Source organism: Suricata suricatta, chromosome 4, assembly GCF_006229205.1.
Source record: "Suricata suricatta isolate VVHF042 chromosome 4, meerkat_22Aug2017_6uvM2_HiC, whole genome shotgun sequence".
In the NCBI taxonomy this organism is placed as follows: Eukaryota; Metazoa; Chordata; class Mammalia; order Carnivora; family Herpestidae; genus Suricata; species Suricata suricatta.
In genome coordinates this window covers 87,891,507-87,916,469 of record NC_043703.1, presented here as the reverse complement: position 1 = coordinate 87,916,469, position 24,963 = coordinate 87,891,507, and the positions used below count along the sequence as shown (strand labels likewise).

General features: G+C 38.7%; 2 protein-coding genes across 4 annotated transcripts in view; one reads left to right on the top strand and one right to left on the bottom strand.

Moving 5' to 3' along the window:
- Positions 1 to 266: 266 nt before the first annotated feature.
- TXNDC9 (thioredoxin domain containing 9) lies at positions 267 to 13,908 on the bottom strand. The gene is made up of 5 exons (XM_029937161.1): positions 13,739 to 13,908; positions 11,096 to 11,315; positions 7,076 to 7,194; positions 3,342 to 3,596; positions 267 to 872 (listed from the first exon to the last, which is right to left on the bottom strand). Exons 2-5 carry the CDS (start codon positions 11,282 to 11,284, stop codon positions 755 to 757), a joined length of 681 nt encoding a protein of 226 aa, XP_029793021.1. The 5' UTR covers positions 11,285 to 11,315; positions 13,739 to 13,908; the 3' UTR covers positions 267 to 754.
- Positions 13,909 to 14,168: 260 nt separating this feature from the next.
- Positions 14,169 to 24,963, top strand: part of EIF5B (eukaryotic translation initiation factor 5B) — a 78,902-nt gene continuing 68,107 nt past the window's right edge. Inside the window, exon 1 of one of the 3 annotated variants that reach the window (XM_029937158.1) lies at positions 14,169 to 14,203. In XM_029937158.1, the coding sequence (XP_029793018.1) occupies positions 14,184 to 14,203 (20 nt within the window). In that variant the 5' untranslated portion in view covers positions 14,169 to 14,183. Of the gene's footprint in view, positions 14,204 to 14,736; positions 15,062 to 15,554; positions 15,593 to 24,963 lie in introns of those variants that run through there. The other 2 variants (XM_029937157.1, XM_029937159.1) reach the window with 2 other exon arrangements.

Here is a 24,963-nt window from a genome sequence, read left to right as displayed (position 1 = left end):
GTATTTCTTGTAATAAATGTTCTTGTTTGCTGTATGCTTTTATGACAATTTCCAAGACTTTAAGTAAAAAAAAATATATTTACCAGTTACAGTTGTTTTCACTGAGGAGTCTGCAGATCTCATGTTCCCATTCCAAACATGCTTCCTGATTATATTTTAATGTAGGTCTTAAAATACAAGCAATCAGAACTCTTGAAATGAGGCGATATGTTCAAAACCTGAAAAAGCTTTCTGTTGCCATCAGTTGATTCAACATCAACACAGTCTACAGAATAAATAAGCGGTTCTTTAATAGTTAAATATATTCCAGAAGTAAAGAGTGTTTATAATTCATTTACAAGTGAGTCTGTTACACCAGTAAATGTTATCTGACCTGTTTTATAAAGGAAATAATGCTGTGTAAGAATTAGTCCTGGAATAATTTGCTGAATTCCTATTTCCAATCCAGTAGATTAAAAACACAATTGTGAATGGTATAAAGGCGTAAGAATCATATTGTGATAAAATCAATCTCAAAAATAGAGAATCCAGACCCTTGCTGGGTAATTTAAGAACTCAGAAGTTTTCCTCAACTTAACATGAGCGCCACACAGAAAATATTAAAGATGTCTTTCAATGTGATGAAACCATACAAAACACTAGAATATGACCATTAGATGACTAATGTATCAAAACCAACTGAATTTAGAAAACACATCTAATTTTGAAGTAAGCAGAAATAAAAAGACAAGTTACAAAGAATTATAATTAATTTCTAATCATCATCAGAGTCTGAATCATATTTCTTTCCTCGGATAGTTTTCTTTTCCAGCTTTGTGAAGTTTGTTCCAAATTTCTTTTGGCTCTGAAATGGTGGCTCCATTAAATTTCCACTAAAAATAAAGCAAATTTGAAAAGCATTTATTCTCTATAATTTAGTACAGTTGGTATGCTAACCTGCACAAAAATCTCTTTTCTTCCTCACTAACATATGGAATAAAGTTTTCTTTAAAATGTTGGTGTTAAGGAAGAGGTATATTATTCACAATTATCATTAAGAGTTTTAAACTCTATTTTGTATTACTTAATGTTTTAGATCAATGTTTTATTTTCTCTTTTATCATTAACATCTTAGATGGTGTACCAACAGAATTTCTGACTGAAAAGCTTGGAAGGAAATGAAAGTTTTTCCATCTGTTTTGGATATGCTGAACTTGGATTAGATTAACTGTAAGAATGACACAGGAAAATGGGGCTCTATTTCTGATAGCTTATTATGGGTGATTTGATCCTGTTTAACATTTTTAAATGTTTAGACAAACATCAATGAAACTCGTGGAATTCATTATCATTAATCTGGAATTGCTATGAAACTTTTCAATGATGCTTGAGAAATATATGAAATTAAATGAGACACCTTCTTTCAAAAATATCTGGGAAGATGCCTGGCACCTAGATTCTGGTGTTGAAATATCATTTGCTGCTGAGAGAAACCATGGTTCCCTGGAGAAACCGCCAACTCTGCGGAGAGTTCTCCATGAGTCTCTCTAAGACATCGTATTTGCACCTGAAAGAAAAGTACTTAAAGAACTACTGAGACATGTGAAAAAGGCCTAGAAGTTCCCATAAGAGGGGCTTTCACTGACCACATCTGGGGCAATTTGGGCTTCAAAGTAAACAATATTAGTAACCAAATATACCCCAATGGATAAACCACTGCCCATCTATTATAAATAAATGAAAATGTGAATTAACGTGGGATATGGATAAGTTCTTCCTAAATGGTCATTTCGGTAGGCACACAACTGGTTAACCAGTACTTAGTTATTACCATCAGAAATGAAACAAATAAACCATTCCATATCTCCTGCTAAAGTACACTGAGAAGGAAAAATATAACATCACTTCTATCATGTACCTGTGAAAAATGCACAGTCCAAACCTAATCTTGGAGCATTAGACAAACCAAAATTGAGGGATGCTCTACAAAATACCTAGCTTGTACTCTTCAAAAATGTCAAAGTATTGAAAAATGAGACAAGTTGACACAGGTTAATGGAACTAAAAAATGCACAGTAGCTACACACAACATTTTAGTATGCAGGACATTACTGGGACAGAGGTAGAATCTGAATAAGGTCTGTAAATTATACACTTCTTGTCTTATTTTTTAATTAAAAAAAAAGTTTGTTTATTTTTGAGACAGAGAGAGACTGAGTGTGACCAGGGGAGGGGCAGAGATAGAGGGAGACACAGAATCCGAAGCAGGCTCCAGGCTCTGAGCTGTCAGCACAGAGCCCGTACTGGGGCTCAAACCCACAAACTGTGAGATCATGACCTGAACTGACATCAGACGCTTAACCAACTGAGCCACCCAGCCGCCCCAAACACTTCTTGTCTTAATGACTATACTGTGGTTATATAAGACAAAGTCCTTATTAGAAAATATACAAGGAAATATTTAGGAGCAAAGGGTCAATACATCTCCAACTTCTACTCAAGTGGTTTTGAAAACAACATGTATGTATCCAGAAAAATGATAAAGCAAATATAATATGTTTAAAACTTGAAAAATATGGGCAAAAGGTATATATGAGAATTCTTTATACTAGTTTCCAACTTGTTTAAAGTTTGAAATCATTTCAAAATTCATTTAATAAATATTAATGTTTTACTTAGTATTAAGAAGTAAAACCTAAAAGTCCAATGTAGGGATATTTTAGGCATGTGTAGGAGATTTGGAGAAAAGAGGGGAGGAAAAAGAGAACTTTCTACTTACTGAAAGGCACTCGGACTGTGGAATGATAATTATATAATTTTACCTGTTAATTTTGCAAATCAAAAACAGGCACAGAAGACTAAATGATATGCTCTGATTTGTGGATCAGACAAATTTCTTGCAGAAGTAGACAAGGAGACGAATGAAAAATGGAAGTTGGATTTCTGATTGTTTTCAAATTGAGACTGTTCTTTAACAGTAAGTCATTTAAGCTAATCATAGATATCAGCTTATACATTTTATCAGATTCTATAAGACAAGAATAGCTACATTAAAAAAATCTGATGTTCAATGTATTTTGGGTTTCTAGACTTATACAAAATTAGGTTCAATAGGATCGGTTGAGGTTGAAAACTTTTATAGCTAGTTATACTCCAAGACTCAATTTTACTTCCAATGGATGGTTTTAAGATCATGCTAATAATGTCCACTTTAAGAAATACATTTTTTATTTGTGAAACTTTTTGTTTTAAACTTTTTTCAGAAAACCTTAGCTCCATGAAATAAATGTTAACATAAAAAACTTCTCTAAAACTATCAACTGAATATGTGAATTAAAATCAATTGTTTTGCTAAAAGTTACCTGTAATTGAGAATATCAGAACAACCCAGCCTCCACTCTAAAGTTTCTGTGGTGAAGTCGTCTGTATTTCCTAGGTCAGTAAATCCAACAACATAATCTTGTGTTTTTCCATCTTTTACCAGAGCTAGCGTGGGAATGACTTTGATACGCAGTCTCTCACAAAGGAAAGGTGCTTTTTCCACATTCAGCTTCAGAAATTTGGTCTCCAGATGTTTCTTGGATAATATTATCAAATGTCGGTCTAATATTTTACACCTGTAAATAACAGCATGTAGAAAATAAAAAACTTAAACAGATTTATTATTTTTAAAATAAATATCATAAAGGTATATCTAATTTTATAGTTTTTCTATTTGAGTATAATTTGGCAGCTAGCCCATGCTTGTGTCAAATGACTTTATTTCCATTTCATAGGTTAGCTAAATGATTATGAGGAGGAGAAAAATAATTTAGTATTCTAGAAAGTCAGATGTGTCCTAATAATATTTATGAAAAACAAAATATTAAATATATGCTTTAAGTTATAAGTGGTTCATGAAGTTGTCATGTTCATGGTTAAGAACAAAAAATTGTCATTTATCTTTGTTTCCTGATGTCTCATACATGGAACTTGAAGGGTGACAAACTGAACTTGACAGAACTCAGAAGAGACTTTTCAGAATTAGAAATGTATATAGTGTCCTATTTGGAAGTCATTAAGACTGAATGGTATCACTGAGAAGAAACTCTTCCAACTGTGCAACTATCTTTAGAAGCATAAAGTTAAGGGCTGTAAATATGCTCCTAAGTTTCTAAAGAAATAAAAAATACCAGCAGTAACTTTTATTAAGCTACCTTCTTTAGAAAAGAAAAATGGAAATGACATGTTCTATAAGTTAAAATACATTTTAAACTGGTCAATCCAGGGGTGCCTCAGTCGCTCAGTTGGTTGAGCATCGGCTTTGGCTCAGGTCATGATCTCATGGTTCGTGGGTTCGAGCCCCACGTTGGGCTCCGTGCTGACAGCTAGCTTAGAGCCTGGAGCCTGCTTCGGCTTCTGTGTCTCCCTCTCTCTCCTTCTGACCCTCCCTTGCTCATGCTGTCTCTCAAAAATAAATAAAAAAACATTAAAAAAAAAAGGTCAATCCTCTAGGGTTCCTGAAACAGACTACTGTTAATAATCTTAAGCAGTTCTTTTTTTCTTTTGTTTTTAATTTTTTTAATGTTTATTTTTGAAAGGCAGGAAAGGGCAGAAAGAGAGGGAGACAGACGATCTGAAGTGGGCTTATGCTGACAGCAGAGAGTCCGATGTGGGAACTGAACTCATGAATTGTGAGATCATGACCTGAGCCATAGTCACTTAACTGACTAAGCCATCCAGGAGCCCCTTGAGCAATAGTTTTTTTTTTTTTTTTTTAATTTTTTTTAATGTTTATTTTTGAAAGGGAGAGAGACAGCATGAGCAGGGGAGGGTCAGAGAGAGAGGGAGACACAGAACCAAAAGACAGGCTCCAGGCTCTGAGCTAGCTGTCAGTACAGAGCCCAACGGGGGGCTTGAACCCATGAACTGTGACATCATAACTCGAGCCGAAGCCGGCCGCTTAACCGACTGAGCCACCCAGGCGCTCCTTGCAGTAGTTTTTAACCACAGGTGTTCGTTCACTAAAATCACCTTTTAAAATATACAGATGAACCAAAATTTTCTGGGAGTGGAGCTGGGAAATAGGCAGGTGACTCTCATGCCCCATAAAATTTGAGAACAACTACTTTAGATGATGAACCCATAAAATGTTTCATAGTTGTTACTAGCAGACTTTCTGGGCACTTCTTGGTGTACTTATTCCTGAATTAGGATTGGGTCCAGCAAGTTTCTGGTAAACTTAATGCCTCATCACTTTAAACCTCAATGTATCCTTTGATATATCAAAGTTTTTAAATTAAGTTTATTTATTTGAGAGATAGAGAGAGAGAATCTCTTTGTGCTAAATGCAGGGCTCAATCTCATGAACTGTAAGATCATGACCTGAGCTGAGATCAAGAGTTGGATGCGTAACTGACTGAGTTACCCTGGCACCGTTTTTTCTTTTTTAAAGCAATCTTTATACCCTACATGGGGCTTAAACTAAAGACACCGAGATCAAGTTAGAGGCTCTACTGACTGAGCTAGCCAGATACCCCTTGATTTTTCATTTTTTTGAAGGTAAGTCACCCTGTTATTGCACTGTTTATACCCCCATCAAATATATTTACTGAGCACATACTATGTGTCAGCCATTGCTGCTCTAGGGCTAGGAACTTGAGACCACAGTTAACCACAATACAGGCAAACTCTCTGCTTTCACAAACCTAACAATCTAGTGGGCAAAAACACCTAATAAACATCATATAATATCAATTTTTGAGATTAATATAATATTAACACATCACCTCATCATATATGTCAGAGGCTGGCAACTTGAGAAACGTGTGCCAATGGAAGATGATGGAGTACCATGGTGGCAGAGAGTTTCTGATACTCTATTCTTTCCTAATTCCTCCCCACTTTCCCTTACAGATTTCCCTATCTCAACATTTTCTTTCATTTTTATTGCCTTATCCAACAAATTCCAGGCAACCAATTCCTGAAAGATGTTAATTAACAACCAAGTTACTGGGTGGTGAGTTTAAGACAAGGGCTGGGTGGGTTACTGAAAATGAGAAAAGGGGGCAGGGTTGAGACAGCACAGAGCCTGACACGGGGCTCGAACCCACAAACCACGGGATCATGACCTGAGCCAAAGTTGGATGCTTAATCGATTGAGCCATCCAGGTGCCCCTGTATCTCTCAATTTCTAAAAGTTGGCAACTAATCAAATTTGGGGGATAAAAGACAGAAACGTTTGAGTCCTCTGAGTTAAGATATAATCTCTTCTAGGGGTATATTCATTTTACAAAGACTGCCTCCACAGAGAGACTGTAGACCTGGTCGGTCTAACATAAATCAGTTTCCTCTCCTTTCAGCCAAGGCTGGCAGTCCCAATGATGCTTCTAGGGAAAGGCTTGGCCAAACCAGTCTCCCTATGAGTTGCTGGCTGAGGGATGAATGAATTCAAAGCTGGTGTTCAAGGTGTTGGCCACTTCTCCCCACATCACACCTATTAGTACCAAAATAGTAATAATTCTTGTGTTGACAAAAAGAAAATTTACGTGTACGTTTCTTAGATATTTTAGGAGGCCAATGCCTTATCCATTAGGTGACCGGGGCAGATATTTTAAAAGTTACCTAGTGGAAATATAACTCAGAGAGTAGTTAGTTCTGTGGGAATAATCTTAATTTTCAATAATGTTCATTTGTACTTTTTTGTATCAAAGGTTTTTACATTAATCTTCAAAACAACAATAGAGATTGGTACACAACTACAAAGAACTTGGGAAGTAATTCCTCTTATTCTTCTTAATTTCCCTGTTATGTTAGTAGTATATCTCTATTCAAAGATCTCATCGTATTTTTAAAAACTCACTTGGGGCACCTGGGTGGCTTAGTCAACTGAGTGTCTGACTTCAGCTCAGGTCATGATCTCACAGTTTGTGAGTTTAAGCCTTGCACTGGGCTCACTGCTGTCAGCACAGAGCCTGTTTTGGATCCTTTGTCCCCCTCTCTCTTGCCTCCCCACCCTCCACTGACATTCACCCTCTCTCAAAAAGAAACAAACATTAACAAAAATAAATAAATAAATAAATAAATAAATAAAAGTCACTGATGGAAACAAAGTTACCTGAAAGTGGAGTCTCTGTAGAAATGGCAAACTACTTTTTTACTCTCCTTGACTTCCTGAAAAAAGTCTCTCTCACTAGGGATTTCTCTGTATTCTCCATGTCCTTTTGAAAGCCATTCCTAATTTGGAGAAAAGGGAAATATTATACATTTGAAATCTCTTCTGGTGCCACTTCACATTTTGGGTCTAAATCACTGTAATATTCTGTAATGACGTTGAGTTTATCTTGTAGGAGGAAATAAATTCCTCTTACTGACTTACTTTCATATGTTTCTAGTGTCAGTGCAAACATAGCCTGTGGGCAATGACTTTCTTTCAGCACGCTTTGTGTTTAAAACAATTGTTAAAACAGTTGTCTGTCTCAGTAACTTCATATAGATGTTTTCTTAGAACTTCAAAAATAAAACTTTAGACTCAAGAGACATAAGGAGTGCCTAGGTGGCTCAGTCAGTTGAGTATCCAACTCCTGATTTTGGCTCAGGTCATGATTCCAGGGTCATGGGATTGAGCCCCTTGAGCCATTGTCAGCGTGGAACCCGCTTCTCCCTTTCCTTTTACCCCTCTCCCTTTCCCCACTCATGCTCACTCTAAAAGAAATAAAATGAAAAAAAAGTAAATACACATTTAATTTGTCTGCACTCAAAACTACTAAAATCAGAAGCATTAGACCCAAGTTAGTGCCAAGCTTTGAAAAATAATGCTCACGAGATAAAGCTACTTGGGTCTTTGTAGGGGAGGGGAAGATGGAGGAGAGGCAGTGATTACTGCAACTTTGCAGCTTAGGAGTCCTGTGGGCTCAGAGGCAGGAGCCACTTCTAGACTGGTCACCAATGGGTAGTTTCCTAGGAATAAAAAGTTGTCTTCTCACATGGTGTCCAGAAACAATACAGAACTCACAAGTCATCTAATCCAACTTCTCATCCCAACATATCAACCCTTATCAACCATGGCTGACAGAGCTTTCTGTTTCTCAAGCTTCCTGCCACAGGAAAGATTCATCATCTCAACTGGAAGGTTGCTTCCTTTTTCAGGCAGCTGGGTTTTATAAAAAGGAGCACTGGGCTTGCAGGCTTAAGGCATGGGCTTGAATAATTGTTTTGCCATTTATTGTCTAAGAATTATTATTAACCTTTCTAAGTCTCCATTTCCTCCTTTGTAAAGTGGAGATCACAAAGCAACTATCTCACTTAGTGTGAAAATAAGACCATCAACATGAAAATAACTACAATAGTGTCTGGCACAGGTACTTAAAAAGTATCTGCATGTGCACTTTTAGAAAGGGTTTCTCACACTGAACTGCAATATATCTGTAACTTCAGATGTTGTATCTCACTTATCTATGTCTTTTCTTCTCTACCTCTCTGCTTCATTTCCTTTTGGCTGTTTCTCAGATGAAATGATCTCTACATTTCTTACTCTTCTGGTTATCCTCCTCTTAACAGAGATGAATTCCTCCTCATCTTTTTAAAAAGTGGCAGAGGTGTGAATGTGGCCCTCTAGAAGTGGGCTGTCTAGAAAAGGGGCAGGAGTGCCATCTCCTTTCTTCTTCTGGGCTTCAGCTAACACAGACAGGATTAATAGTTTCGATATCCATTTCACACTGGCTTATGCTGGGCCGACACTGACAGGAGGCCCTGGTGTCTTCTCGTTATGTGACATTTCTTTGGTCGAGCTTCTTAAACAAAAAACTTTTTAGTGGCACCTGGGTGGCTCAGTTGGTTAAGCATCTGACTTCAGCTCAGATTATGATCTCATGGTTCATGATTTGGAGCCCCACATCAGACTCTGCTATCAGCATGGAGCCTGCTTTGGATCCTCTGTTCCCTCCTCTTCTCTCTGCCACTCTCCCATCATGCATGTGCACATGCACTGCCTATAACATTTAAAATAAATAAATAAAAAAATTTAAAAAGTTTAATATTTTGATAGAGCACACACACCCTGAGGGACAGAGAGGGAGAGAGAGAATCTTAAGCAGACTCCATGCTCAGCACAGATCCTGACACAGGGCTCTATCTCACAACTGTGACATCATGACCTGCATGAAATCAAGAGTTGGTTGCTTAACTGCCTGAGTCACCCAGGCCCCCCTGATCAAGCTTCTATAAACAACTTAAAGTCTCAAATACAATTCCTTAATAGCACATGACATTTCATGACCAATAACATGTGCCCTTAAAAAAAGAATATTTATTTTTTAAAAAGCTCTTTTTATTATTAATTCTTGTGTGTTTAACCAACAGGCCAAAGACATGAACCTGTCCAAGTTCCTAAGAAGGAGGCAAGCCCACTCTGGACCTCCACCAACACAGGGCATCTCTCCCAAGACACTCAAGTACACCCCTGTGCTCCTAGTATAGTTTCTTTCACAGAGCGCGTGCTTCACAAGTATGTGCTGAATGGAATCAAGCAGGATGTGCACAGATCACAGGGCAGGCTGAGCCTACCCCAGGGCTGGCAGGGGGCAGCATCTGGCTCTCACTTAGTGGCTCTCACCCAAGCCTTTGTCTGGGCTCTTCCACTTTCTCACCTGCCCTTCTGCTCACCACTACCTCCTGTGTAACTAGCTGTTGTAACAGTAAGAGGGTGCTTGGCTGGCTGAGGAATACTGATTCACAGAGGCCTAGTAAATGCTTATGTCACTGCTTCTACTGATTTCCTGAAACCCACATGAATTAGTAAATTAAAATTACTATGCAATCTATACTACTCTTTGGAAAAGTGTACCTGTAAAACCTATTAATGCTTCTTATCTACTTCCTTAGAAAACATTTTAATAAAAAAGATTAAAATGCAATGAAAGCTCTAAAATAAGACCCTCTTATTCTATGACAAATTCATTTTAAATTGATTTGCATATTAATTAAAAAATCCCTAACAGCTGCATGCCTCAGATGATTTTTAATGATACTCAGAATACTGTTTTTAATGCTGACAATTTCATTTAAGTGGATTATGTATGTTCCTCACTGTAAATCAGGTAGATTCAGTCTTTCTACAAAAACATTCTGGTTATGACAATGTTTTTTTAGTTGAACATTAGCAATTAGTAGTGTTATTTAACTGTAGTCATGAAACACAGGAATGTGTAGCAGAACCTCATCATGTATAACCTTAAATAATTACTCCCAATATATTAAAAGTCTCCTGGTTTCAAAACCATATACATAGACACATACCCTATTTTAGAAAACTCAAAATATAAAACTAGAAACTCAGTCACATTATAGAAGATTCCTTTTGGAGCAACCCTTCTAAACAGTGAGGGGATAAACATTATCAAAGAGATATGTAGCAGTACAAACAAAACTCCCTGTTTCTTTAAAAAGTCAAAGCTCATGTTTTAGTCACAGCCAACTGAAGAGGAATCAGAATTGGTAATAACCTATTTCAATGCAACGTAAAGCAATGGAAACATTTTTAATCAAAATTAAACTTACAGAATTTAACCCAAATGGTTTTGACCAGAGTCTACAAGTCAGTTCCACACTCATACTCTAAAGAGACCAACAAGGATAGAGGTGTGGTCACCCTTCTTTGTGACCCCGAATGCATTCTTTTGAATAAATAAGTCATGTAATTGTTACACTGGCAAAGCCTGAAATAATTTCTTCAATGTAAATTGCCTTACAGCTCTCACCTCACTTACACCGATCACAACTGAATTATAATTGGCTTTACAACTACCCAAAAGGGGAATGACTGACACCTCGTACTCCCAGTGCTCTGCCTAGTCTACTCCCTCCTCAACCAATACACCTGAGCTCAAAAAATGACCTGGGGTACATGTTTCTTATACTTGACTGAGGATTCAAAAACTGAGCAAGTGAATTTTAAATATGTCTTTAAAACTAATTTTTTCCCAGCAAATTTTTAATAGTGATCATACTTTGAAGTTAAATCCCAAAAACAAAAATCCCAAAAATGAGGATTGAAATGTAACTACTGCAGCACATGTATATATAAGTTGTTAGGAGCATACTGTTAAAGTAATTTCAGAAAGCAGGGCAGAGAGGTTACTTGTTTCTGCTGTTGAGCTTTCCTTAGTGCCTCAAGTCTCTTTTCTTTGAGGCGTTCCAATTCATCCTCATCCATCTGATCCAATTTCTGAATTTCAGAATCCAAATGTTCTTCCACTAGTTTGGTAGTCTGAAGCAACTGATTCTCCAGGACTTTTGAAAACATATCAACAGATGTATTAGCTTCCATTCTTCTAAAATTGTACAGTTCAGTCTTGATGCTAGGGAGAAAATTTGCAAAGTTGTGAAAAAAAAAAAAAGAGACAAAGTTTCCTCACGCACTTTCAAAACTTCTAGCAAATGTATAATTTGTAGTTCACAAAGTATTTGGACAACCAAGCATTTCATGTTACAGTTAAGAATTTTTACTTAAATGTTTTTAAATTGAATTTTCAATAGGTTATAGACAAATCACTCAAAAATTACTTACTGATTAGTTTGTGTTTCACTACAATAAAGCAAGGACAAATCTTTTCTTTTTTTTAAATAATATCCTGAGTACAATGAAAAAATTTTTTTTAACATTTATTAATTTTTGAGAGACAGAGAGAGACAGATCATGAGCAGGGGCAGGGCAGCGAGAGAAGGACACACAGAATCAGAAACAGGCTCCAGGCTCTGAGCTGTCAGCACAGAGCCCGATGTGGGGCTCGAACCCATAAACTATAAGATCATCACCTGAGCCGAAGTCAGACGCTCAACCAACTGAGCCACCCAGGCGCCAGAAGACAAGTCTTTAAAACAAGTGAGAAATGGGTAATTGGAGTTATCTCAAGTGACATATATTGACAGTGTTGTTTTTGTTTAAACCAGAAGAAAAGAGAAAGCAGAAATGACTGTGAATAATAGTAAAGTTTAACTGTAGTAAGGTTTTACACCTATATACACAAAACAAACTTTGCTTCAATACAGAGCAGATTGAACCAAAGATATATTTTGCAAGGTCTCTACATAAGTGATTTTTATTTAACTCCTGAGAAAGCACATTACAATTTAGGTAAAGAACAGTGCCTGGTGTTCTCTAAACATTAGTTTATAAGCTATTCTCCTATGACCTAACAAAATCTATGAGGCTACAAAGATACTGGTATTAATCCACTGACAGTGTTCTTAACTTTGATGTAAAACAGTTATCACTCCAAATGTTAAAAATACTGATTTTCCCTTCGCTCCTTAATGTAAAATAGGAGTTTAAAAACAAAATCTAGGGGCGCCTGGATGGCTCAGTTGGTGGTTAAGCAACTGACTTCCAACCAGGTCATGATCTCACAGTTTGTGGGTTTGAGCCCTGCGTCAGGCTCTGTGCTGACAGCTCAGAGCCTGGAGCCTGCTTCAGATTCTGTGTGTCCCTCTCTCTCTGCCCTCCCCTGCTCATGATCTCTTTCTGTCTCTCAAAAATAAATAAATGCTAAAAAAAAAACAAATAAAAACAAAATCTAATTCAGATAGGAAAGGAACCTCTATCTCAAGTACACATTTTACACAATGTAGTATTTTTCTCCCAGCAACAGATGTAAATTTTATGTGTATTCCTGGGTTACTACTACAGAAATATAATTTATAATTTGCCTGTCAAAGCAGGAAGCTGTTGCATCACGATTAACTGCGACACAGTTGAAATTACTACTGAAGAACCTTAAAACATCTTAATAAACTGTCAACTCACTGATCCCCTTACTGATCCATACAGCCTGCCCCACACAAGCCCCCTACAACTGTTGAACTGAAAAGTAGTCTTGCAAACTTTACTTTCATTTCGTCTTTCTTTACAGGAAAAACAGCTGAAAAGCACACTTGATTTAATCTTTGTATCCCAGAGTTAGCAGTGCTTGGGAGCTCAAAAAATATTTGTTAATACTGAATGAACATGTGCCTAGTTCCTGTTCAAATTATTGTTAAGTTACCAAAGTATTTGAGTTTTAAAAACCAAATTGTAAGTTCCTCATAAATGCTATAATTTTTCAAGGAGGTGTATTTCAAATATGGTAAAATATTTTCATACTCCCTACCTCCAAAGAAAAATGTAAGAATGTTTCCTTTAGGGTTGTGGCCGGATAAGGCAGAATATTGGTTAAGACACTGACTTAAATGTCAGAACTTGTTCTTACTAGAGGTATAGAGAATGCTTATCCTTGAAGTTTTCTAAGATGAACTTAGAATTTAATTCTGGGATAACTTGGAACAGAAGTGATAAACAAATGCTGCACTGGGGACAGGTGGCGGTGGTCACCGCATTTACAAAGGGGAAAGGAGGTGGTGTAGCGGTCCGGATAACTTTCCATCCTTCAAACCACAAACCTCTAACTCTTTCAGTTGAGAATGGTAGGAAGGGGCTTGTCCTCTCAAATTGCCTGTTTCCTTACTCTCTTACACGCACCCGCCAAAACAACCTTAAATGCTCCCCCGGCACCTTCCCCCAAAGCATCCACGCCACCCCCTGAGCCCCAGGGACAGATAGATGAAGGCCGAGTTCAGCCGGCCGCGAGCGCCACACCTCACGGGGCGCATGCGCCAAAGCCTCCACCACCTCACAGACACAAACGTCTAGGCCGCGCCCATCCCCCGCCCTGGCCGGATGTTGAGTGAAGTGTCCATCAGCACCAGGAGGCGGTGGCCGGTTTTTTCTCACCACCCTCTGCCTCACCTGAGCTCTTTGTGACACCTGAGAAGTGAGGAACTAGCCGCTCCAGAAAGGCAGTCCACTGTGCCTTCACCCTCACAGTAGTTGCCGGTGGCTGCAAAACGGCCGTCACTTCCGCCTCCCCTTTAGCTGCGGCCCTCCCGCGACACAACCTGCGACACCGGAGGAAGTGGGGCGGGGGAGGAGGGAGTGCGTACGGTGAGCTCCTCTGCGCGTGCGCATCTCCCATTTCCCATCCCAAGGCTCCCGATTCCTAACTTCCTTCTGAGTAAACGGCCCAAGGAGGAGGGAGCAAAGTATGCTGGGGATCGTAGTTTATTAGTGCTCAGCCTCGCTTTTTTGGACTTTCTTAGGCTCTGAGCCTCAGTACACGTACTGTTACATCAGAAACCGGAGAGCTACGGTCTTGTTCCAAAGTGGCACTCCAACTTCGCTTCCATTGTGTTGAATGAACACTTTTTTTAAAGTGTAGGTATAACTTACACAGCACGATTAGTTTTTACACAGATAACACCCGTAATATCACCGTCCAGGTCCGGATAGTGAACATGTGTACCACCCTAGTAGGTTCCTTTTACCTTCCCTAACACGAATTCTTAAAACTTGCTCTCTCTTTGGAAAGATTAAGATCTATTCTGGGGAAAGGGTGTGTCCCTGTTTCATTTTATTATAATTATTTTTTAGTGACCTAACAGACTTCATAATTCAGGGATGTTAACGAAAGGTCCAATTCGTCCTGGATTTATCACGCAGAGTGCCTATCGTTGGTTCATTGTGGTTCTTTACTGAACTTCGTGCGTCTAAAAATAGATACATAGAAAGATATATAGGTGGAGGGAAAGCCCAAAGTTTATTTCTGAAATGAGCTCCAATCATCCAAGTCTGCGTTCGCCCGCAGAAATGGAGCTGACAACGGGAATTTTTGGCCTCGTTGTCAGTTGAGGGTTCTAGAACCCTGCAGCTAATTGGTGCGCCGAGAACACTTGCGGAAAAGGGGGCGCTCGGGCTCCTGCCTGACGGGAGGGTCAACTGGAGACGCTCTACCCGAAGCGCAGCTCTCGATGAGCCGCGCCCTGCGTCCTCACGCCGAGGCGGCGAGGCGCTGCGCCTGCGCACCCAGAGCTCACACCATATGTGCTCTGTCCCAGTGCGCGGGTCTGTGGAGAGCCGGGTGCGAGAGGCGTTAGCGCGAGGGGAACGGAGCTGAACGGAGACCAAAGTCGGCTGGGGGACAGTGGGTCTGTGAGAGACCGAATAGAGGGGCCTGGGCTACGAGCGCCGCTGACACACGATGGGGAAGAAGCAGAAAAACAAGAGCGAAGACAGGTAGCCAGTGACTGGGTCCTCACGGCGGCGTCCGGCACAGCTCGGTGGTTCGCGCGGGTTTCGCCGGCGCGGGGTGGACTGGGGGTGAGGCTCGCGACCTGCACCGCGGGGCCCCGCCTGAGTCAACAGTGAGGCGGCGCGGGGTTAAGACCCCAGTTCCGGGTGGGCGCGGAGGGCCTCGGGGCGGGCGGGTTCTTCCAGTAGATACTTGTTCCCGCAGGTACTCCTCTCCCGGCCTGGAAAGAGGGGTCTCCGGCCAGAGGAGCGGGGCAGTGGTTTTGGGGTTCCCTAGGGGTAGGGGCTCAGGAGGCTTCGTTGGGCGGGACACGGCCCTGCCAAAGTGGCCGGGGCGAGTGAGTTGTTTTTGCGGCGCTATTACCAGCGACGGTGAGGAAGAGTTCTGTCTGTGCCTTTGTACCTGTAAATACTTGGAGAGGAGAGTTTGAATATGTATACCTAGAGCTAGGGTTTTTTTTTTTTTTTAAACTGAGCCGCTGAGGTGCGTTGGAGTTATAGGAAAATGTTTAATAGGTAACTCCCTCTTCTTACCTTCATTTTATTTGGGGACAGGGCTCAATTATTTAAGGGCTAGTTGTCCACATTCCATGCTTTTCTCTTTCCTTCTTCCGGCCTGTCTTTTGGTCATTTCTTTGCTCTCTAGCACCTCCCCTTAAAGAGGGGGAGGAGATAGAACCAACCAACCCGGGTCTCTTTTTTCTAACCACTTAAAAGATTTTTGGGGGGAGCGTAAAGGTATACCGTAAAGCTACCTACCCCCGAGATTTTTGCACCATTTCTGTGTGTTACATTCGATTAAATTCTTTTACTTTTCTCACTCAGAGTTTACCCTCTGGGAGTGAACAACATCTGTTACATTTAACCATTGTATACTACTCACGAAACTTGGCTCAAATATTAGGGGGAGAGTAAGGTAAAGTTAAAAACTAAAACCACCACCTGTAATAATCATTTTGACTCAATATGGGTATCAGGTCTTGAAGTTAAAATAAGATTACTAATTATAATTTGGAATGCTGGATTGTGTGCTCACCTGGTCGTCACCTGGCTGATGAGTGGAATTAAGAGACACTAAGGTGAATTTTGGAATTGGAGGAAGTTAATTGGATTTCAGACTAGAACTTGTTAATTGAACCAGGTAAATTAGAGAAAATAAGCAGAATTCTGGGTGATTTAGTGGGACCAAAATTTCTTTTGACATCATGTTTTGACGCATACATTTTTTCTTCAACTGTGTTGAAAAAATGAGTATAATAGGGCTTTGTATACCAATTATCCATGGTTATCACCTGACCATTTCTGTTTTATCCACCTGCTGGATGTTTTAGAGCCATCTCAATCCCTTCACGTGTAAGTCCTTCAAGATAAATACTTGAGGGGAAAAAACCCCACAATTTTATTATCAAGTTTAGGAAATATTACAGCTTTCTTTTTTCTTTTTTTTGTAACTTTATTTTTTATTATTATTTTTAGAATATAACACTTTTTTTTAACATATGCAATTATTTTCCATCATTTACAATACAGTAGTTACAATGACACTCCAAATGGATAAGCAAAGTAAAAAATTAGAACCCCATATTACAGCTTTCTTAAGTATTACTGAATATCCACTCAGTTTTTTAATTTCAGTGTCTTATAAAAAAATTTTTTTCAATTGGTTTATTTGGTTGAGGATTACAGAAGTTCGTTCTTCAAATTAAGAAAAACATATACGTTAATCCTTACTTACATTTTTTACTTTTAAGTTCTTTCATAATGGAAAAAAGCTGTTCAGAGGAGTTTTTAGAAAAAAGTGTTTGTTACTGATGATAAAGATTTTCATGAGTGATGAAAAGTTTAAAGTGTAAACACTGGAGCCTGTTGTTAAATGATTGGTTTGGACGTACAGGAGGAATGCTACTACTGGCCCCCCACCCGCAGCCCCTGACTAACCTGCGGTCTTATATTCTGCTCATTTTGAAGGGAAAATGGTGGCAGTGTAATTGAAGAATTTATTTTCTCATATACTGATATCAACTTTTTTATAGAAATTTTCAATGTTTCATGGACTCCTTTGCTTGAATGGCTTTCAGATAATACCTAAGAAATCCCAGGGTTTTGCAGAAATCCCCCTTGGACCAGAACTGCTTGGCCTTTTTACTTTGGCATTCCATGTAAGATATTTTAGAGGAAAAGACGGAGTGGGAAGATATTTGGGGGGGATGAGGGAAGGGATCAGGGAAATTCTACTTGTGAATTAGTTTGCTTTGATCTTCTGTATGTTGAAATACTATTTTCTTCAAGGATATTTTGAATATTTATAAAAGAAACATAAACAGACTGGGAAGAAGGTCTAGAAGGAGAGAGCCCTATTTTAGGATTAATATTCTTGTTTGTGTAAAATGAGAGATTTGTCTGGTTTTACTCTTACATAAAGATCCCCACTTTTAAAGATTTTATATTCATTCCACCTTCCCTTCCCTTTCAAGCTATGTTAAGCTGAATATGTTTCTGGCCAGGTAGAACTGGGTGAGAAATGAGCAGCTGCTTATTAGTTACCAAGATAGGGCATTGAGTCACTTTTCAGGTTTTCAAAACCACAGAAAAAATACTTGTTTTAATTCTTACTTCCTTATATTTAATCCTTATTATAATTTCTCAGCCATTTAGTGTTCATTTAAAATTGGGTTTTATTTCATCTGAGTATCTGATTTTATTTGAGTTGCATATGTTTTATCAGTGACTGACTTAAAAAAATTTTTTTTTTAACATTTTTACTTATTATTGAGAGACAGACTGAGAGAGACAGAGCATGAGCATAGAGAGAGGGTGAGACACAGAATCTGAAGGAGGCACCAGCCTCTGAGCTGTCAGCTCAGAGCCCGATGCAGGGCTAGAACTCACAAACTGTGAGATCATGACCTGAGCCAAATGAAGTCAGACGCTTGCTTAACTGACGAGGCCACCCAGGCACCCCTATCAGTGACTGGGTTTTGTTTGAAAACTAAATTCTAAAATTTTACAGCATGGTTAATTCTCAGAATGATATTTTGTTAAGGTATTCAGGTTTTCCTGCCTTTTTTCAGTTGGAGAAATTTTTTCTTAATATACATTTTTTTTTGTAATTTTTTATTTTTGAAAGAGAGAGCCAGCAGGGAAGAGGCAGACAGAGAGAGTGAGACAGAGGATCTGAAGAGAGCAACTCACCAACCCAAGACATTGACCTAAGCTGAAGTCAGATGCTTAACTAACTGAGCTACCCAGGTGCACTGACTGGAGAAACTCCTGATGAGATAAGAGCTAGGATTCAATGTCTATAAGTCATACAAAATATAAGGCCAGTATTTTTTAATGCTAATTTATTTTTGAGAGAGAGAGAGAGAAAGTGGGGGAGGAGCAGAGAGTGAGGAAGACAGAATCCCAAGCAGACTCCTTGCAGTCAGAGCCAAGTTCCATGTGGGGCTCAAACTCACAAACCATGAGGTCATGACCTGGGCCAGAATCAAGGGTCATATGCTTAACTGAGCCACCCAGGCATCCCAAGGCCAATATTCTCATAATTCTCTCAGTCCTCAGTTTACATAATGGGACCTTATGGGATCTTGTGTGTTCTAGTGATGTCAGACTAGTTCCATTTACACAGTACGATTGATGTGTGTGAAGAACAAAAGGATCTAAATTATTTAGTTTTTCACAGTTAGCCTCTATTTCTTCATTCTGGTCCCTTTTTTGTTTGATCCCCACATTAATTGTGGTAGTTATATATTTCAGATTATAAGGGAGTTGCTGTGTCATGTTAATAGGATTAATGACCCCTTTCCTTCACCCCCACACAAAAAAAGGGCGGGGGATACAGAGAGAAGGAAGAGAATTATTTAATCGATCCCAGCATCAGATATCATGGCAGTGGGGATGTCATTTAGGAACTAGAAGGTCTTTCAGGATTCCATAGAGTTCTAGGTTATGTTCACCATCTGGTTATTTCTTGCTTACTCCAGTAAGATTGCCAATATAGTGACTCCACTATTTGTTGTTTTAACTCATAATATTTCTGTAATTTCTGGCAAATTCCCTGTTTTCATGGGAGTTCTGGCTATCTCTGAGACAGTTTCCTAACCTTTAGAGGGTTGCTTTAATGTCATTTATCCTTGTCAGTCAGGTATGATCAGGGTAGCAGGGTCCCTCCCCTGTGATAGAAAACATGGATATCTGCTTAAGGAACCTGCCCAGAAGGAGCTTAGAGTATAGCAGATACTCCCAAAGTTTCCCAGAGAGGGAGTTGGCCAAGTGGGAAGTAGTCCAGATAGTCTAGTTCAACAAAGGAATTTATTTCTCATCTGTATATATTTGAATTAACAACCAAAAGACCTATCTCCAGGGGGCCTGGATTGCTCAGTGGGTTAAATGTCTGACTTCAGCTCAGGTCATGATCTCACAGTTTGTGGGCTTCAGTCCAGTGTCGAGCTGTCAGCCTGGACTCTGCTTGCAATTCTGTGTCTCCCTCTCTCTGCTCCTCCCCACTCCTCTCAAAAGTAAATAAACATTAAAAAAAAAATTTAAAAGCCTCTATCTCCATATATTTGATCATAAAAGAAAAGATGTATAATCTAAAAGTTCTATTGACTTAGCTTGTTCCCATACTGATACTTTAGGCAATTGATATGTGATATTTGTCATAGTCTGCCATACATGAATGAGAAAGCTTATGATAAACTTTTGTTGTCAGCTTATAGGAACTTTAGCCTTCTATAGTGGTGGTATCTGGGGAGCTGATATAGCTATTTTTGGTTTGCTTGCCTAACTAGTTGTGCTTTATTTAAGTTTCTTCCCTTCTTGGATTTGATCTATAAGGTGGGCAAAGCATTGTTTAGCTGAAGAACTGAGTGTCAGTGGTTAGGTCAGAACAGCAGTTCTCAAACTTTTTGATTCTAGTACCCCATTACATTCTTAACTTCCTAAGGAGCTAAAAATGTTTTCATATGGGTTATATCAGTCAATACTTACCATATTGTATTACAAATTGAAAGTTATTAAAATAGTTGTTACTAATTTAAAAATAACACTAGGGGTACTTGGCTGGTTCAGTTAGTAGAGCATGGGACTTTTTTTTGTTTTTAAAGTTTATTTTGATAGAACGTGAGCAGGGGAGGGTGGAGCGGGAGACAGAGAATCCCAGGATGACTCCATCACACTGTCAGCACAGAGCTTGATGTGGGAGTTGATCTCACGAATGCTGAGATCATGACCTGAACTGAATCAAGAGCCAGACACTTAACTGACTGAGCCACTGAGCATGGGACTCTTGATCTTCAGGGTTATAAATTCAAGCCCAACTTTGGGCAAAGAGTTTACTTAAAAAAACTAATAAACACATTATACATTAACATAAGTAGCACTGTTAAGTAATCACTTTAAAAAAATAATGAAAAGACCTGTATCATTAAACATGCTTGCAAATTTCCTTACTGTCTAGCTTAGTAGAAGAGAACTTGATTCTCATATGTTTGTGCATGCATTCTTGTAGCAATATTGTACATCATGTGACGTCCTAAAAAACACCCTACAGTGTGAGAAAATGAGAATAAAGAAGTATTAGTATTATTTTGAAAATAGTTTTGATCTCTTGTTAGACCCCTGAACATGTCTAAGGGACTACTTTGAGAACAACTGATTTAGGGATTCCTAAACTAGATTTGGGCGTGTGTGAGACATTCTCCAAGCTGTTTAACCATCATTAATGTTTGTCTAATGATAAAAATGCTGGAGAACTGCTCAAGGACAACTTAAGACATCTGTGGTCATGTTCATGCTCTTGATATTTTACCCACTTAGGATTTTTTTTTTTTTTGGCAATAGATGAACTTATCCAGCAAGGTCTGTTACATATCTGTTGGCATTGGTTTTAATTCTGAGTCACATTAAGTTTTTAGATTTGGAATACTCACATCTTTGATTCTGAATCATCTCATTCAAGAAATGTATTGCCTGCCTAATCACTTATGTGCCGGGTATTGTTGTACTCAAAATATAGTGGTAAACAAATCACTAATAAGATGTGCTTCTCTATTTGGTTAATTTAATTGTAGATGAGTAAAATTTTATTTGTTTTTCATTTGACTCTTTAGGATATTTCTTGTTTGGCGTATTCGTAGGTATCTTACAGTTTGGTTGCTGCTAATGTAATAATTTTTCTGTTTTATTTAATAAGAAAACTTTTAAGATGGTTATCTTAAGTCTGACCAACTCACTGAACTTTGTTATTAGAAATAGCAGTGTAAAGGGTGAGGCCTAGATTGTGATTATGTTATTAGTTTGTGATAACATGCAAATAGTGAAGAGAGGGAGAACAGGGAGAGAATTACAGACATTGCAGCAGCAATCAAATGTTTTAGTGACCCCCAAATGACTTCTTTTCTTCTCCCATTCTAATTTATGCCCCGTGACAAATGTAAACTGTTGAGAAATTATAGCACAAAATATGCAGGTATTTTGAACCCTTATTAAAACAGTTTTGAAACAATCATAGCAACACAGCTTGCCCAACAGTAACTGCATATTTATGTAATTTTAACAAAAGCGCTTAATAGAACTAGTAACCCCTTTGTAACTAGTTTGAGAATCTGAGAGGAAGGGAAAAATATAGAGATTCAAGGACTGTTGTATAACATATACAAGGGGAAAGTGGGATTTAACATAATAATGTGTTGAGGTTTAGAGCCTTTCAGCTGGTAATGAAATCTGACTCCAGAAACTGGCTTTTTACTATGTTGTCCTAGCTGATTCAAGAAATCTTGATATTCCAAAATATAGACTTTCCAATGAAAAATTAATATCTACATAGGATCTTTACTGGTGAAACAACTATTAAAGATTAAGAACTCAAGAAAGGAGGGAGAATAGAAAAATGACAGCCATTGTCTAGAAGTCAGTCAGTGCTAAAAGTTCTTTAGAGAACTTTTTTCTCTATTAACTAATATAATTACATAGTTGATTTTTCTCTTAGCCTGTATGTTTAAAGTGAAAGCAAGGATGATTTAATGTTTCAATTCTTCCTATTTCAGATATGGTTTATAAAATTTCAGATATGTTCTTTTTTTTAAATAGTTTTTAATAGTTTATTGTCAAATTGGTTTCCATATAACACCCAGTGCTCTTCCCCACAACTACCCTCCATTCCCACTACCTCTTTTCCTCCTCCCCCTCCCCCTTCAACCCTCCCTTCGATTTCAGTATTCAGTAGTCTCTCAGATTTTGCGTCCCTCTCTCTCCTCAACTCTCTTTCCCTCTTCCCCTCCTCATGGTCCTCCATTAGATTTCTCCTGTTCTCCTGTTAGACCTATGAGTGCAAACATATGATATCTGCCCTTCTCTGCTGACTTATTTCGCTTAGCATGACAACCTGAGGTCCATCCACATTGCTGCAAATGGCCAGATTTCATTCTTTCTCATTGCCATTGTGTGTGTGTGTGTGTGTGTGTATATGTGTGTGTGTGTATACTATATATATATATACACATACATGTATATATATACCACATCTTGATCCATTCATCAGGTGATGGACATTTAGGCTCTTTCCATGATTCCATGATTTGGCTATTGTTGACATTGCTTCTGTGAACATTGGGGTTATTGTGCTCCTATGCATCAGCATTTCTGTATCTCTTGGGTAAATCCCTAGAGTGCTATTGCTGGGTCATAGGGGAGTTAATATTGATAGTTTTTTGAGGAATCTCCACACTGTTTTCCAGAGCGGCTGCACCAGTTTACATTCCCACCAACAGTGTAGGAGGGTGCCCGTCTCTACACACCCTCGCCAGCACCTGTAGTCTCTTGATTTGTTCATTTTAGCCACTCTGACTGGTGTGAGGTGTTATCTCAGTGTGGTTTTGATTTGTGTTTCCCTGATGATGAGTGATGTTGAGCATCATTTCATGTGCCTGTAGGCCATCTGGGTGTTCTCTTTAGAGAAGTGTCTGTTCAGGTCTTCTGCACATTTCTTCATTGGATTATTTGTTTTTTGGGTGTGGAGTTTGGTGAGTTCCTTATAGATTTTGGATACTAGCCCTTTATCTTATAAGCCATTTGCGACTATCTTTTCCCATTCTGTTGGTTGCCTATTAGTTTTCTTGATTGTTTCCTTTGCAGTGCAGAAGCTTTTTATCTTGATGAGGTCCCAAGAGTTCATTTTTGCTTTCATTTCCCTTGCCTTTGGGGATGTGTCAAGTAGGAAATCACTGCTGTTGAGGTCAAGGAGGTTGTTTACTACTTTCTCCTCAAGGAGGTCTAAGAAAGTGGTCTAGTTTCATTCTTCTGCATGTTGCTGTCCAGTTCTTCCAGCACCACCTGCTAAAGAGGCAGTCTTTTCTCCATTGGATACTCTTTCCTGCTTTGTCAAAAATTAATTGGCTGTACATTTGTGGACCTTATTCTGGGTTCTCTATTCTATTCCATTGGTCTGTGTGTCTGTTTTGGTGCCAGTGCCATACTGTCTTGATGATGACAGCTTTGTAGTAGAGGCTGAAGTCTGGGATTGTGATGCCTCCCGTTTTGGTTTTCTTCTTCAATATGACTTTGGCTAGTCAGGGTCTTTTATGGTTCCATACGAATTTGAGGATAGCTTGTTCTAGCTTTGAGAAGAATGTTGGTGCAATTTTGATGGGGATTGCATTGAATGTGAAGATTGCTTCGGGTAGTAATGATATTTTCACAATGTTTATTCTTCCGATCCATAAGCATGGAATGTTTTTCCATTTCGTGGTGTCTTCTTCAATCTCTTTCATAAGATTTCTATAGTTTTCATCATATAGGTCTTTTACATCCTTGGTTGAGTTTACTCCTAGGTATTTTATGGTTTTTTGTGCAATTGTGAACGGGATCAGTTTCTTGATTTCCCTTTCCGCTGCTTCATTATTGGTGTCTAGGAATGCAACCGATTTCTGTACATTGATTTTGTACCCTGCAACTTTACTGAATTCATGGATCAGTTCTAGAAGGCTTCTGGTGGAGTCTGCCGGGTTTTCCATGTAGAGTATCATGTCATCTGCAAAAAGTGAAAGTTTGACTTCTTCTTTGCCAATTCTGATGCCTTTTATTTCCTTTTGTTGTCTGATTGCTGATGCTAGGACTTCCAGCACTATGATGAAAACCTTGGTGAGAGTGGACACCCCTGTCATGTTCCTGATCTCAGGGGGAAAGCTCTCAGTTTTTCCCCATTGAGGATGATATTAGCTGTGGGCTTTTCATAAACTGCTTTTATAATGTTTAGGTATGTTTCTTCTATTCCGACTTTCTCAAGGGTTTTTATTAAGATAGGGTGCTGTATTTTGTCAAATGCTTTTTTTGCATCTATCGACAGGATTCTATGGTTTTTATCCTTTCTTTTGTAAATGTGATGGATCACACTGATGGATTTGCATATATTGAACCAGCCCTGTAACCCAGGAATGAATCTCATTTGATCATGATGGATATATTTTTTTTATATGCTGTTGAATTCGGTTGCCAGTATCTTGTTGAGTATTTTTGCATCTGTATTCATTAAGGATATTGGTCTGTAGTTCTCTTTTTTGGCTGCGTCTCTGTCTGGTTTGAGTATCAAAGTGATGCTGGCTTCGTAGAATGAGTTTGGAAGTTTTCCTTCTATTTCTATTTTTTGGAATAGTTTGAGAAGAATGGATATTAGCTCTGCTTTAAATGTCTGGTAGAATTCCCCTGGGAAGCCATCTGGCCCTGGCTCTTGTTGGGAGATTATCGATAACTGATTCTATTTCTTTCACTGGTTATTGGTCTACTCATGCTTTCTATCTCTTCCCATTTGAATTTTGGCAGAGCATGTGCATTTAGGAATTTGTCCATTTTTTCTAGGTTGTCCAGTTTGTTGGCATATAATTTTTCATAGT